Here is a 16,548-nt window from a genome sequence, read left to right on the forward strand (position 1 = left end):
ACAATATTTACATCTTGGTTTCCTTATCCACAATTACTGTTTCTGTATTTTCGGAAAAGAGTAGAAAAGTAAAAATTTATGACAAAAATGTTTTCGATATGTATGCGTGTCGTTTACTTATAGCAGGTACTACACAGACTCATTTCATCCATTCACAAATATTTGTATCAAAAGCCTTTTTGATTGAAAGAAGTACAAAAATACAGTATAAAAGTCTCTTTATCAGCATAGTACTGAATTAAAATATTTAAGTTTGCTTAATATGTTTGTCTTTTGATCATCTATCTTTTAAAAATGAATTTGATTGAATTTATACAATTTTGTGCGTTTTAATAAACAATTTAATATTTAATAAAAAATAGGGAAAAAATAAAAAATATTATGCAGAATAGGAAAACCAATTATAATCACACTTGAATAGTTGTGGAAGTAAACCACTTTTTGTTTGATATCATATAGTTTGCATTAAATTACAAGTTTTGTCTAAAAAATGTTATAAAATGCAAACATAATTGTATTTTATATTGACAAACTCCTATAACTTCTTTTACATTTTTTTTAGAAACTCTAGCACCAACGTATAATTTATGTGAGAATTTCGCTGAATGAAAAAAAAAGAAATAAAATAATCACACTTCTAACTCCTCGGCAGTACGAGAAAGTCGATGATTATCAATTCGTCGACGTTGACTTCGTCGAACAGCATCTGCTCTTCGATAAGGCTCTGATCTTAGACCAAGTAGAATATCCTCTAGAGCACCGTTGTATACTTCATCTTGTTGTAATAATTTTTTCTCCTGAACCAAACGTGTTTTATTTTTTAATTCATTTATAACGGCATCCTACAGAAATTGTGAAAATAAAAATAAATAACTCAAAATAAAATAAAACAAAACAAAATAAAAAAAAAAAACATTTTATCCAAGTTCATTGATAATCAGAGTTAAAGATTAAACTGTATTTGGAGCGTGAAATTTCTGGAGCAACATCAATGCAAGCTTTCGCATCGTATCTAGTGTTAGTGTGAAGAAATGAATGATTAATTTTTTACGTAAACGAGAAAGTAAATAAGAAATTGATTGGAAGTAAAGATAAAAATAGAGTAAGATAAAGTGAGTGATGAGGGATGGAGAACTTACATGTTACGAATTATTTCGCTACTATATTACGTTCTGAGCTCCAGTTCATTTAGATGTCGATGTAACAATGTCTTGTTTGTGTTACAGCAAAATTTCGGTGACTATAATCCCAATAAATAATATGGAACAAATAAATAAAAATAACTTCATTGATATGGTACCGTAAAAAAGTGTATGTATCCTGCATATATCAAAATAAATTATTTACTATAATCCGTTAATCTTCTTGTTAAATAAAAAAAAACTCTAAGTAAGTATTATATCTTTTTATATTATGAGATTAGCATAATTATACTGTTATATTTTATTGAAATTAAATTTTATTTTGATATATGCAATGAAACTGCATCAGTTTTTTGAATGTTGGGCTATGAATTCGATTAAATACTTGATTATTTATAGCTTAATGTATACAAGTGTAGAGTCGTGCATGTATGTTAATAAAACAAGCATTGATGTTTAAGAAAAATTGAAGATATTAATCAAGGTAATTGAAGCTTATCAGCTGGATTAATTGGCGAAGTTGAATCCAGAAATTTGGCTCAAACTTTAACGAAAAAAAATCAACCAAAATAATTTCGTTTAAGAACAAAACAATAAAACGTATGTAGAAAATACCTGTTGTTTTTTCTGATTAAATTTATTTCTTTTCAACACGTCTTCAGATGCATTATTAAGTGCTTCTGCAGCAGCAGCTTCTAATCTTCTTCGTTGTTCGTTTTCTTGATCTGCCGTCTGTAACAAAGTTAAAAATAAAAATATTTACTTTCATAAAGACTATTACTATTCGACAGTATACAATTTCTAACAAGTTTTGTAATCTTTTCAAAAAATTTCAATATTCTTATGCAAATATCTTACTAACCTTGAAAGCTCTTGCGAATCTAACCAAAAGTGAAAAGAATGTGTTGGCATCCGCTTGCCTAGGACTTTCACCGAAGAACTCAACACATTCACGGAATGTTTCGCCTGCCGTGCGAGCATCAGACTTTAATCGTCGTAGTTTTTCTTCAGAATTATTCAAAAAATCTCGTAACACAGTATTGTGTTTTTCTTTACCACGAAGTTCAAATTCTTTTCTTACTTGATCCATTCCTTTCTCCAATTCATGAACATCTGTTGTTATGTTTTCTAGTGATACAGTAGCTGCTTTGTCGATGTACATCAATTCAGATTCAAAATTCATTAGTTCTGGAAATTTCAGTCTTATCGTTGCGACAATATAATGCAATAAACACATTCGTTTATCAGTTGATTTAGTATCTAATAATGTATCCAAACTTTGAAGTTTAAATCCGTAAGCAGGCCCTCTTTTGCTACTATTTAAATAGTTTCCAAAAGCTAAAATAATTTCTAAAACTGCACGAAGTTTCTTTGAACACTTCACTGCACTTGAAGCAGATATCACAGCGTGAATTTGAGGAGTTATGAGATGTAAATTGTCGAAAAAGTTTCCAATATAATTCATAATAGAGAGCTTCGTTGATATTCTTTCCACTTTTCCCAATTGCATTAAAAATTTGTCCTCTTCCGTCAATAAATTGACATTCTTCTTCTCGATAATGTACTCTCGGTAGGCCTTAATCTGTAAAGAACATGTTTTAATTAACTAATCAAACCAAAAAACGTCAATTAAATAAATGCTTACTTCTTGGTCAGTAGGTACCATGCGTTGCAAAAGCTCTACATTCTCGAGGGAAAGTACTTTTAGATCTAGAGCATTAACCGCTGTGATTACCTTTTCAATCGGCATTTCCATTTTTCTTCTAGAGATTGCAATATTTCGTAACCTTGTATGTTCTAAAAGTGATACATTTTCTGGTTTTTTAAACCTCTTACTAGGAAAGCTTTGAAGTCCATCGATTTCATTTTCACCACTACCAGTAATGTGGCCACCGATGCCGATTTTAAATCTCTCTTCGAAATCGGTAAAGTCGATGTAGTTATGGAGTCTATCGTCATCTAACTCATTAAATATAGTTCCCCTTACTTGGTTCGGTTTTAATGCAACCCAGTTTAATGTAGGAAGTTTGTATTTCGTTTGAACTTTACGTTTAATTGTCATGGCACCATCTGGAGCTTGCATCATTCCCGCGGGTGGCGGTGGAATAGGAGGAACTGGGAGAGCTATTTTACTGTCTCCTGGCGCTATGGGAGCCATAGGAGGGGGTGGTGGACAAGGAGGTGGTGGCGGTGGAGGAGGTGGTGCTGGAGCAGGAGGTGCACCACCTCCCGAAGGATTAGGTGACATTGTTGACGATGAAACAACATTTTCAGATGTCGGAGAACTTGGTGCAGATCCATTTTGAAGACTAGAGACAATATTATGTGAAGAACTTTTAGTCAATGTACCAGTAAGAGTTTCTAGTTCAATAATTTTGCTCTCGAGAACGCTTTGACGTCTTGCAGAATCTTGTTTTTGTCTTTTAAGCGCTGCAAGCTCTTCTTCAATTATTCTCCTTGCTTCTAGTGCATCTATGTATTCAACTTTTAATGCACCGAGCTCAGTCTCTAACTCTGCTAACTTAGCTAAAGATTCTCTCTCCAATTCTGCCATTCTGTCATGAGCGTGACCTAATTCATCCTCTAATTCAGCTACTTTTTCTAATGCAGCAGTTTTAGTTTCGCTATCTTCCATCAGCGCTGCTACATCAAATACGTTATCTAAATATGCTGAGATTTGAACCTGCAAATCTTCACTTTCTGTATGTCGTAATTTTTCCAAATACTCATCCAAACCAAGTTTTGTAAATTCATATTGCAAATGTACTCTAAAATTCATATCTTCTACGGAATGAACAACAATGTTAACAAATTGCATACAAGCAACCATAAATTCAATATGAAAACTATCATATTGAGTAAAATAAGCCATAAGAGTCTCGAATCGTTTTCGTTCAGAGCAAACTTCTTTAAAATTATCAAATGCCGATAAAATTATTTCATGACCACCTTTGACTAAACAAATTGCTGCCAATAATTCAAGAACAAGAGCTTTTGTTCTTAAACTTTTATGAATTAAACTCAATGCAATGCAATTAATTGCTTCACGATGTTGAATGACCATATTGAAACCATACTGTAAAAATGAAATGAAAAATATCATAACAATATAATGATAAATATAAATGTCGATTCTCTTATTGACTTACCTTATTATTCATGATAGCTCGCATACAAAGAATACAAACGTGAATATCATCCTTTGCTTCGCCCATATTCAATCGAGCAACATGTCTTGATCTTCGTTTCACACCAGGACTGTCTTTCAATTCGTGATGAAGAGGCGGTCTTAAACATCCATTATTTAATGACGTATTCTCCATAATACCACCTATAAGAAAACCATATCATCAATTTGTTTTCAAATTATAAACAACTTTCACCAATGACTCGATAGAATTTTATTAACTTTTTACTTGATCGAACAAACTATCGACTTTAAAAAATATGATTATAATTGAATGTACACATTACATTACTGTTATTTACGTTTGGGTTGAGTTCACTCAATGAACAGAATGCATGTTACTTTATGTCTTTAAATTTACTTAGTAGCTCACAATAATAAGGAATATAATTAATCTGTAATAAATTTTGAACTTCATTTTCTTTTAACGAGAAATAGGTAACTTTTGACTTTTGCAAAGTAAAAAAAAATCGATAAATGTTTCTATTATTTTTAACTTATGTACTATATTATATTTTCATGAGTACCTGATAAATCATATTTGAATGATTATAAAAAATTTTCAATTTCAATGAAAAATTTCTCGAATTTCAAGAGCTCTAGTTATATATTATTTCTATTACCTTACTTCAGTATTAACTTACTAGTTTGTAACTTTTCTTCAGACTCTGTTCTCGGTTCCAACAGACGTTGTTCATGTCGCATCATTAGTAATCTAAAGCTCAAGTAATCTATAAGAGCATCCAGACCCTGATTTTCTTCATCTAAAAATTCTCTTACCCATCTGAAAAAATGTTTAAGCCTCTTTATTAATGACTTAACTCAATCTCGATTAAAATAATATCTAGCACGTGGTGATGTTGATTTTATAAAGCAATTTATTGCCTTACTCGATGTGATTTGTTCGCAGGGAAATTTCCAAATCTCTTAGAACCTGAGTTGAAGTTGATTCACCGACCATTTTTCGTTTCTAAAAATACAAAAAAATTCTATTTATAATCCTTTTATATTATCTTTTAAATTTTAATAATAAAAAATCAATAAAAATAAAAAAAAACATTTACTCGATGACTTCTAGACGCCTTAGGATCAAGATAAGTCCTCAGCTTGGCCAGATAATGGGATGGTGGATCCTTCGCTTGAACTCTTTCCTAAAAAGAAAAAGTGAAAAAATTATAAAATAAATTTATTGGCAACGGGATATGAAGACAACGGGTCTCTGTTTGTTATTTTGGGAATATTCGTGACTGGACTTTGAATGACACAGTCATGACAGACAAGTTTTGAGGCTTGTGCGTGTAAAAAATTGCATTTATAAATGTGAATTGCACTTGAGAAAAGATACAGAGTTCACAGGATATGCTTGACTCTTTTACGTTTACAAACATGTGTGTGAAAGTCAGTAGTTTAATTTCCTATCCCCAAACATTTTTAACTTCTTAGAATCGATTTATTTTAAGGAGAGAGTATAGAAATAAGAAAACGTGTAACTTCAAAGTTTTTTTATCATCAACAGTTTAATTTAGATATATTTTTGCAATTAAATTAAAATTTCCCTGAATTGTGATAATTCATGATGATACATAAAGTCGATAATTTTTAAGGTGATTAATTTTTATTTACACAAAGGGATGATACAACTCGTTAATTGAATGGTCAATAAAAAAAAACATCAAAATTATATGTATGAAAACATGTGTAAAATAATGGGTATTTTTTTTATTAGATTGTTTTTTATATCGTATAATAGCGCGGCTTGCATTACATCCGTGTTGAATTACGCACATGTTCTATAATCTACAGAGTAACATTATACCGGTCCTTTTGCCAACGTCAGAAGTCAACATCATAATCATTTTTATATCTTGGGAAAATTGGTAAAAAAATTACATAACTGAAAATAATTTTTTTCGTATCAAATTCTATCTATCTTATCAGTTGTTTTAGATAAAAAATGAAAGCAAATAATCATTCACAGAATTATATCAATTTCTTCGTTCACTTAAGTTTAGTAAATAACCAGTATTTTAAAAATACAAAGTTACTAGAACAAAACTCATAACTAAGTTCACTCAAGTTTAAAGTAATTTATACAAATTTTCTAATACTATAAAGAAACTTTAGTTTAACTGAAAATGAGATTCATAGTTTATCCAAAATTTTAGTTACCTTACTTGCAAAGAGAAACATTGTGCATAATTTAGAAAGTTTAAGCTAATATTAAAATGAAAATAACTATAATTTCAACAAGTCAATAAACAGAAATAACAGTAGTTTAACTCTCTACATTATCATTAGTTAGATTGCGTGAGAACAAATGACTCAGCATCTCTGTTAGTAATTTTTTCAAAGGAAAATAATAATTATTATTGGTATTTAATATTCCTAATATGGCATATTACCACTAAAATGAATAAAATTGCAAAAACTATTAAAAAATGTAGAATATTTTTAAAGAGACTAGAAAAATTCTTTGACCTCTTTCTATATAAATAATTCATGGATAAAGTTGCCGCTATAAAGTTTGAATAAAGTTTTCTAGTTTTCTTTAACATACTAAAGTACTTCCAAAGAATAATTATAATTAATGATTAATGGACAATAAAAAAATTTCTGGAGCAACCCTGAAACATGAAGCAAATAAAAAAAAATTGTTACTAGGCCATATCAAGTGACAGTGAATGGATATTATTTTATGTAACTAGAATGATTTAAAATAATCGTAATATTTTTGAAATCTGGTCAACGATAATAGATCTTCTGCTTTTGAAGTTTCGTAAAAAGTCTAATATACAATATGACTTCAACATAATAACTTCAATGAAACTAATCAAATCCTTAGGCTATTTTAATTTTATAACATGAGTCAGAATATGATAAATTATTACATTAACTACCAACAATTTTTACTGGATGTTAGACAATGATGACTCATGAATAAGCTGTCAAATCAATTGATTTATAAATAAAAAAAAAAACAATACATCAATGAATAAATTAAGCATTATAAACCATCAACTGTCATCAACTTTAAATTACAAAAGGTAAATTCCATTAATATATAATCTTTTTTATTCACAATTAACAAGTACTTAATTTATTTCTAAAAGTTACTTGAGTTCATTTAATTACAGTTATTAGTTTTGAACTCTAAAAATATTGTATAATTAAATTTTGTTTATTTATTAAATTTATCATTTAAATAATCTTAATTAAAAAAAAAATATTTACTTTTATTAAATATATTTGAATAAACTTGAAATCAAATTAATCAGTCTTTACTATTTAAATTTATAATTCATTTCTTTAGGAAGGAAGGAAGGAAGGAAGGAAATTTTTCTTTCATTTAATATATCAGTACAAGTATTTTAATTAATTAAAAAAAATTTATAATTTCATATCAACTCATTAACTCAAATAAAAACTGCTCCACCTATTTTGGTAATCACCATATCAATCCTCTCTGTATAATTGACTTGAACTTTGAATTATAACGCAATTACATTAACGTTTATTACAGTTGCTATATAAGTAACATAATTTAGAGTCAAGTCGATGAAAAAACGAAGTTCGAATCCTTTTGAATTCTTCAAGGATAAAATTTTATCTATCACAAACTTGAAGCAAATTATACTTAAAAGGGGCCAAGATCAGTTGGCTGTATTAAAAGAAAAAAAAACGTATAATTTTTTATTTCTACCATTATTTACACTTTTCATGTCATTTAATAATTAATGATTTCAACCTGAATTAAAATAATTTATTTTAATCGAAATAAGTAACAAAAAGCATAAAAATCTTTGAATCACATTAATGCTCCAAAATGGATATAAATCTTTTATAAAGTATTTGATTAAATTTTTGTAAATAAACAAATAATCTACAATAAAATGCATCAACTGAAAAAAAAATACAATTGATTTTAAGAGCTCTTTTCAATTACAATACATTTCCCAGTTGAATAGCAGCTGAGCAACAACCTCAACTCTTTTCACGACCATTGCCAGAACAAATAATTGAATGAAGCGTTTAATGACCTAGCCAAACCTTAAAAATATATATTTTGACTTTGAAATGAATAAGCAAACTTCATTGCTTTCGTAATCATCAATGGTAATCTATACAATCTAGAGCATATATACACATGATCTTTTGATAAGCTATGTTTTTTAAATGGCAAGCATTGCCTAGAATACTATACCCGCATCTGTCAGACTAAGATTAAAGAAACAAAAGGATTAAAAAAGGAGGAAAGAAAAATTAGGGAAGGGAAATAAATTTAAAAAAAAAAGTATAGAGTAATAAGGAGAAGGGGATTAGGGGGAAATAATATACTAGCTGACGAGAGATCTAAATATGATTGAATTTTGTAGAATTAAATGATAGAGGCATGAATTGCTGGTGCGATTACGTCATTCATTATACCGCGGCTTTCTACTACGTGGTTTGGCTGATGAGAACTAAAATGCTGCTATGCTGTAAAACACTAAGAACGCAATGAATGTTGAGTGTCAATGTATCTGTTACGTCTGTATGATATTCAACGAGTCAACACAGTTACACATTTATTCATAATATAATGAATAGAATACATAGAACTAAACTCACTTGATCACATATGATGTCCCACTTCTTCTCATTATCATACTGCTTCAAAAGCTTGGCTTTGTCCGGTGGCAAATCCATCGAGGCCTAAAACAAATATGATGATAACCTTTAAGTTATTTTTATTTATTACTATTTCATGATATTTATTGGTTGATCATAAGTTTCGTTTGTCTTGATTCCAAAAATAAACATGTTCTAATGATAATGATTGAGTTGAAGGTACGGAAACGATTGTATGACTTCACTTTTCCTTTTTGTATACATCCCGGAAGTCAACAGAGTGTGACCACAATGGATTGCAAAAGTGAAATACTAGGCATGCTAATACATTAGTTTTTTCTAACTAAAGCTTAGGATAGATTGTTCATCAATTATTTTTAATTGTTATTTTATAACTACGTCTTTTGTTTTTGCTTTAAAAAATACCATGGCTTTACTTTCAATTAAAGTTATTGTAATATTTTTATGACTGAATATTTCGAAAATCCGTCATTTTATATGTATATAACAATAGATTAATATTAAAATGTTTATCTTATTATAATTGTAAATGAATGAAAAATAAATATTAATTTATTTTCAAGTGATGATTATTTTTTGTCTTTTTTCAATGTTATGAAAGAGACTCTAGGAAATTTATTGTTGTCAATTTTTTTCGATAACTGAATTGACTTATTACTTTTCAAGAAAAAATACATTTCTCATCTTACATTAGAAACCGTAAAATTCTCTTGAAAAATAACTTGAATGAATAGAAATAATGAATAACAATTCCTCAATGATTATTTATAGAAATTATGAGACAATGTTTTTTTTGTTTAATCATACTTCTAATATTAAAGATAGAATGTTTCAGATAAAGTTTTTTATGTCAATAAGGGAAAAATGTCATCTCTTGGGGCTAATACTAAGATATATCTGAAAAAATAATTATTTAACCTTTATTGACCGGAGAAGTAACGTAGATTGACTGGCAAGTAGTAGTAGTTTCTTTTGTCCATTGACGTTAAAAGTATAAAGTGATCACTGGTGAACATTATGAAATGGATCGTAAAGTGTACAGTAGAGGAATAAATTTCTTAAAGTGGTCGGTTGGTGTCGAGTTGCAAAAGTAGAGAAGATGAACATGTTGAGTTCATTACACCCGATAGATAGTCACTCTAGTCGGCTCACCCTCAGCTGTATCATGGATGAATAAATCCAGTCGCGAGCCACAAAGGATTAGTAACTCAAGACAGAGACAGTAAACATGAAGGAGAGTAGAAAAATGTCACAGAGAAAACTGATCTAGCGTAGATAAATTTATGATGCTAAGGGACAAGTTGAAAAGAAAAATATAACCACAAAATCATGTCTATTTTCTATTTTGGGTTTCTATGTTTTTGGTTATTTTTATCTTGACCAGAAGTGAGATAAAATCATGAATGAATATCAGATGATAATATCAAGTCATTAACGTAGAGTAGATGGTTGTAGGGAATGTGTAATCGTTTGTTATGTGACCTTGGAGTCTGCGACAGTGACATTTCTGTGTCTAGGTACAGTATCTTCAATGATTCATCGATGACAAAACAAGATGGAAGTTTAGTTAAAACCTGAATGTGTTAAATTAAAGATTATAATGAGATGTAGGGAAGAATGGTAAATAAGTGATAAATAAATAAAATTAACTCACAAGGACTTTAGTGAAACGCCTTTCAAGTTCAATAGTGTCTGGCATTGGTTGTCGTGGGACTGATCTTACACTCCCGCTTCTCGTGTGTGGTCCTCCAAGATTCTCAGCTCCAAAAGATGATTGACAATGTCGTGGTTGTTGATATTGAGTCGTTTTAATTCCCAATCCATCGCGCATTCTACTCCCAACATCATTGCCATTAATTGCACTTTCGGTACAATGACTCTGGATTATACCCATGTTCTATGATATATTATTAAAACCTTAGAAATCAATAATCACTTTCACTTTTTTCGTTGTTTTTATAAATGCTATTTTATATATTAATCACTGCACCTATGCAAAAATTCCATTCGTTGGTTTTATAAAACTTTCTCATGCACGACTTGATGTCGGCGCTAGCACGTTTTTATTGTGTATTGAATGCTAAGTGAAAATAAAAGTGCATTAAGGATAGACAACATAAATATCGCAATAAATGTTGCAGTTATTATCATTTAAAATCCATAGACATTGTCGTGCAACAGGTCTTGGACCATCCATTGCGTCAAAATATAATTTTTTGAGGTTAAAAAACTTTTGGAGTGTAAAAATTCCAGCAGACACATTAGAATATTTTTTGATGCTTCACACACGCACACGATACACACGAAACCGAGTTTCTACAGCGTCTGTGGCTTTTGGATCCCATGATTACGATCCGCCGTAGTATCATGTGACGCCATGTTGGAGCATGCGTGGGGGGACTGGTGGTATAGATACGTATTCTATATATCAACTATAGTTTATGCTAAACCTCTCAAGAACCACCTACCGGTAGCATTCTGCATTACCTCACACCAATATGGTTGCAAATTGTTTTTGTTGATTCAGTAAATAAATCTCGTTAATTTTTAAATATTTGTGCTCTAAAACCACAAAACATTCAAAAAAGTAATATAATAATATACTACAAATTGTATATTGCAATAATTGTCAATTATTACTATTAAATATATAGTAAATTATCGACAAGATGAAGAAATCACCATTCAGTACACCAAGAGGTTATGGAGGGCATCGAAAATATCCACATCAAATGAATAGCCCATATGAAAATAAAGGCTATTTTTATCATCGAAACAATTCATTTGATAATTCTTCACCTAAATTCAACTCAAAACAAGTAGAAAATGGCGACTTCATTCCATTTAATACAAGCTCACCATCATTTCACGACAAGCGACATAGTGGCCAATTCTTCAGGCCGAGGGGTAGACGCAATAATCATTCTTTTGGAAGTCAAGGATCACGCGGTGATAGTATGAGCCCAAAGATTTATTTTGATTCATCACCTAATAATTATTATGGTAGAAGTCCACGACATCGTTTTTCGGTAAATATAATTCTATAAAATTTTTATTTTTATTTGCTCATATTCATTATTTCATATTAGCCAACATTTTTTCTTTGTTTATGTTCTCGTTGCATTATCACTAAACATAACACAAAAAATTAGGTGAAAACTATTCAATAAATTACTACTAACGAAGCTACAATAATCATATTTTTCAAATGATTGCTATTATTTATGTATCACTCCTATAAAATCATAATTTAATTCTATCGATTTTTAATGTGTATAATTTCTATCTGCCACTTCATTTATATTATTTATTATATTTTAATTAAATTTATAACCAATTTTTTATAATTTCGGCTTATTTTATATTATTTTTTTTTATTTATAGAATACGCCTATTGATCAAATTCCTATATCGAAATTCATTGATCTAAAGGATGTATTGGATGATCCCTGGAAAAACTTGATGGAAAATCACAACAAATCAAGATTAACGAATAATTTAAATGCATCGAAGATATCATGTGCAAGTGACCTCAACGATGTATCTATGGTATCTGTGGATAATAGTGCATTAGAAGACTCTTCAAGATGTTCTCAAGAAATGAAAGATGGCAGGACAAATGCAATAAATGATTTGAATACTAGTGAAATAGTAGAGACTAATGAAATGAGATAGAACCTAAATAAGTAATATTGAGATGGACTATTTGTATTATTAATACGAAACAATTGGTTTTCACAAGGCTGTGAAGAACTTGAAGTGTTTTTGCATTGATAGTATGTGCAATTGTCTCGGAGAATATCGATAGATTTAAGATGTATACAAATAAGATTATATTTTTTACTGTACATAGGAAGAAATAAAACTATTAAGTGTAAAAATTTTGTAAATAAATAATTACTTTAAATTAATTTGGTCATTCTATTTTTTAATACACATGTATACATTAGTTACATAAATTTTTAGATTTTTCAGATTGTTTTACATATTTGGTACACATGAATACAAAAAATAGTACCTCATCTACTCCAATTACCATGAAGAGAATAAATTGGTCTTTATAGTTTTATCAAATTTTTTTTAAAAGTTATCTTGTATTACACTTATACTTGATTACATTGGGAATAGATATGGAAGGTTTTTCTTTTGTACACTTCTCTCCGCTAATTTTTCATCAAAGTTAAGACGTGGTCTACGATATAAATAATTTATTGGCATTTAAAGAAATCAATATGTGAGTTACATGTTATACGAATCAAGTTCTATAATATCATAATTTTATTAATCAATTTTAGTAGATCGAAAGTCTTTACATTATTAGATAATTAATGTTTATACTCACAATTTTGACTTCTTTATAAATTTTTTCTAAAACTTTTTTGAACTTCAAAATAAACGAAAACTTGAAAATAGTTTTATAGATAAAATATAATTTTTATAAATGAATTTTGACTAGCAATTTGACTTTAGTTTTAAAAATTTGTTTTTCACACTCAATACTGTTGTCAATTTTTCTTATCACTATTATTCAGCATTTCCTTGGTCCCAAGTATTTTCAGATAAAGCTGAATCAATTCTCTTTATAGATTTTTTTCTAATAAAAGGAAAAATTTATTTGTATGAGGTACTTTTCAAGAAAATGGCTACAGCCTCAAAAAAATTCAAATTATAGTGTTCTTTGTAATAATTAATATATACATTTTCTTTAATATTTATAAATTAAATAATTTTTAAAAAAGGGAACAAGTTGATTATATCATCCCTGAAAATATGGACTTATAGAGATTTAATCATGAAAGATATGCATATTTATTTACATTTATAGACAGCTAATTAGTTATCGTAGAAAGTGGGCGTTTAGTGTATTAGCTTTAATTTTATTATTTTTACTAAAAAATAAATGTATTTGCCCTCAATTAATTCCAATTTTCTATCATCTAAACATATAAATAAAGATCTTAATTTATTTTTTAGATGCATTAAGTTCGGAAATATTAATTTGTAATGATTGACGTGCATTATTATAAATATCAATATAATATAATAATTTGATTCAATTGGTCTCTTTAATTAAAGCTGTATATATAATTAATTTCGTTAGGCATTGATAGTAATTTCTGCTTCATTGTTTGATCTTATCACGTGAAATTGACTCCAGGAAATTTTTCGTTGTATCTCATAAGTCTGATACATATATTTACAAATAACATTCAAGCCCTCGACATCACCTTAATAGTGGAATTGTAACAGTAAAGGTTACACTATCGATTTAATCATTGTTGGTGTATAGATACAGCTCTTCAAGTTCACCCACACTCTTAATAGGTACATTAATGACGTCGATGTATAGTCGGAAGGTGCAGGTATACAAAGTAGCTCAAGGTACAATACAATTTATACTATTGTACTCCAAATTGACTTGTCGTTCTTTCTTTCGCTTGGCACTAGAGATTCTCTCTATATAAAGCCATTAGTCAATGTTTCATTTCCAACTGGAATATACATTTATATATGATTTATTGGTTTATTTAAGTAAAGAGTTTGTAATTTAATCACATTGCTCTTCATTCACGTGTAAACTTAAACGAGGAGTTCCTTCAGGAAATCCTCGTCAAGCGAATCCTACAAGTAGTCATCGAGACGATTTTTTTCATCAGGTGGACTTGGTTCACTAATACTCAATATTGGTAGACCAAAATGCTGAATTTCCACACTCGAGACTGATGTATTTTTTGGATAATTACGGTTCCTCACCAAATGTTTATCATTTTCAGTTGACTGATGAGTTGAACTAGGAGATGCATGGTCGTGATGATGATGGTGGTGGTGATGATGGTAATGAAATTGTGGCGATCGAGTTCCGATGTCTGGTTCACAGGACCGTCGGTACATTCTAAAATCATTTATTCATAATAATGTTGTGTTCGTTAAATCTAATTGAATTTATTATTTTACCATGGGTTGGAGAGAATGAATGATTTTGTATTGTTACTGGAATTAAATTTGAATTTAGGTCAATTTGAATGGTACTTTTTGAATAAGTATGTAAATAAATACTTTTAATGTATTATTTCTCATAAATAATATATTTCATTAAAAGACTCATTATTCTTGTTCAACTTCATTAAATTAAAAAAGTAATTATTATCTTGTAATAAAAAATACATTAATTATTCTAAAAAAATGAATCAACGAATATAGTAATTTGTCTTTGACCTTTCAGCTCTTCGATAAGTTTTATTACGCTAATGACAAACTTCTTATCCTTTATTACTATCTAAAAAAGAGTTTAATTCGTGACATTTAATTCAATACCGAGAGGAATCTATATGGAAAAAAAAGAATCTGATATTAGTATCTATATCGAACTTAGATTATCCAGTATTAAATGAAATATTATGAATGTTTCAGGAAATGTTATTAGCTTTTAATGAACAAGAATTATGAATAATGTTGATTCTAACTTGTACAACATTGTATGAAATTGACATTCAAAATATTGATGTTTAAAACTACGTTTCTACTTAACAGCTCTAGCTTAGTTACACGCAAGTCCAAATATACACTTTGAGTTGATATCATTTGCTGCTAAGTACCGTGTGACATTAATATCAGAAAATTTTACCCTCATTCAAAACCCTACTTATGATAAGAAGCACTTATGAGAAATATATTCTAAATGGTTAACTTTTGATAATAAGGTTCGTTAAACTAATTCAAAAGCTTACGTATGGCTAAGCTTGTTAAGTGCAGCATATGTAAGAAAATCCAATATTTAACTTCGAAAGTGGAATGTAAATACACCCCTCAATGTAGTCATAGAACTAATTTCCACTACACTTCACTTCTGGACTCAATTCCGTTCAATATTAGAATCGATCATTTCGTGGTATTTATTTTTTTTACATTTATATCTGTATTTTAATCAAGTTGATTCAGGCAAAGAATATAAAAGATATAGGAAGTTCATAAATTTAATACCTGTATCAGTTATATTATTTATTTTTCAGTATAATAAGGTATCGCTTTTAGTATTAATTAGACTTAATTTACATATTAATTTTAAAACAAACTACTATACATTTAAAAATAATTGAATACGTCAATCATGTTTAGAAAAAATAATTTCGATGAATAACTAAAAGTTTTAATTAGTTTTAAATAAATTCTAAATGAGAAACTGATTTATTCTTTAAACGGTATATCAATAATAAAACTTCTGATAGAATTCAACAAAATTTATCAAAATAGTGAATATTTTGTTTTTCAGAAGTAAAAAAAGAACAACTTCATATGATAGTCATTATTTACATATGATATTTTAAGTTTATTGAAAGTTTCTTATTCATCAATTAAAAATAGTTTGATACTTGTGATGTACGTCATCATTATGTTATAATTAACTTCATTAAAACGGATTATCACTTATTCTGTGTCATAAGTTTTTGAAGCATAATGTAATTTTAATTTGATAAACTTGAATAAATGATGTATATTACGTATTGCTATTGACTTGTATTTCTACCAATGAAAAATCAATAAATCAAATGTCTCGACTGCTATCCTGTTCAACTGATTGTACGTATTGTT

At 28.8% G+C, this 16,548-nt stretch overlaps 3 protein-coding genes across 14 annotated transcripts in view; 1 reads left to right on the forward strand and 2 right to left on the reverse strand.

Annotated features, from left to right (window-relative positions):
- On the reverse strand, positions 1-11,351 carry Frl (formin-like protein). 5 transcript variants are annotated; one of them, XM_035086169.1, is made up of 11 exons: positions 10,949-11,351; positions 10,613-10,855; positions 8,938-9,021; positions 5,394-5,480; positions 5,220-5,299; positions 4,974-5,113; positions 4,292-4,473; positions 2,788-4,218; positions 2,005-2,724; positions 1,758-1,874; positions 1-842 (listed from the first exon to the last, which is right to left on the reverse strand). In XM_035086169.1, exons 2-11 carry the CDS (start codon positions 10,850-10,852, stop codon positions 630-632), a joined length of 3,294 nt encoding a protein of 1,097 aa, XP_034942060.1. In that variant the 5' UTR covers positions 10,853-10,855; positions 10,949-11,351; the 3' UTR covers positions 1-629. The 5 variants fall into 5 exon arrangements, with proteins under 5 accessions (XP_034942060.1, XP_034942061.1, XP_034942059.1 ...); XM_035086172.1 differs by adding an exon at positions 1,140-1,240 and having other exon boundaries at positions 666-797; positions 10,613-11,351; XM_035086171.1 differs by adding an exon at positions 1,140-1,240 and having other exon boundaries at positions 706-842; positions 10,613-11,351.
- Positions 11,290-12,869, forward strand: LOC118068643 (uncharacterized). The gene is made up of 2 exons (XM_035086189.1): positions 11,290-11,987; positions 12,343-12,869. Exons 1-2 carry the CDS (start codon positions 11,628-11,630, stop codon positions 12,631-12,633), a joined length of 651 nt encoding a protein of 216 aa, XP_034942080.1. The 5' UTR covers positions 11,290-11,627; the 3' UTR covers positions 12,634-12,869.
- Positions 12,867-16,548, reverse strand: part of LOC118068636 (uncharacterized) — a 20,244-nt gene continuing 16,562 nt past the window's right edge. For all 8 annotated transcript variants that reach the window (XM_035086182.1, XM_035086181.1, XM_035086178.1 and 5 more), the window contains one exon: positions 12,867-14,851. In XM_035086182.1, the coding sequence (XP_034942073.1) occupies positions 14,581-14,851 (271 nt within the window). In that variant the 3' untranslated portion in view covers positions 12,867-14,580. The remainder of the gene's footprint in view (positions 14,852-16,548) is intronic.

Source organism: Chelonus insularis, unplaced genomic scaffold (assembly GCF_013357705.1).
Source record: "Chelonus insularis isolate UGA/USDA-ARS -01 unplaced genomic scaffold, ASM1335770v1 contig_3_pilon, whole genome shotgun sequence".
Taxonomy (NCBI): domain Eukaryota; kingdom Metazoa; phylum Arthropoda; class Insecta; order Hymenoptera; family Braconidae; genus Chelonus; species Chelonus insularis.

Bases quoted from the DNA above. Each gene is read 5' to 3' on its own strand.
- Frl (XM_035086169.1), bottom strand. From the start codon at position 10,852: ATGGGTATAATCCAGAGTCATTGTACCGAAAGTGCAATTAATGGCAAT. The intron at 2,725-2,787 runs GTAAGCATTTAT...TGTTCTTTACAG, and splicing joins TGGTACCTACTGACCAAGAA to ATTAAGGCCTACCGAGAGTA. The intron at 843-1,757 runs GTATTTTCTACA...CAATTTCTGTAG, and splicing joins TTAATCAGAAAAAACAACAG to GATGCCGTTATAAATGAATT.
- LOC118068643 (XM_035086189.1), top strand. From the start codon at position 11,628: ATGAAGAAATCACCATTCAGTACACCAAGAGGTTATGGAGGGCATCGA. The intron at 11,988-12,342 runs GTAAATATAATT...TTTTATTTATAG, and splicing joins GTCCACGACATCGTTTTTCG to AATACGCCTATTGATCAAAT.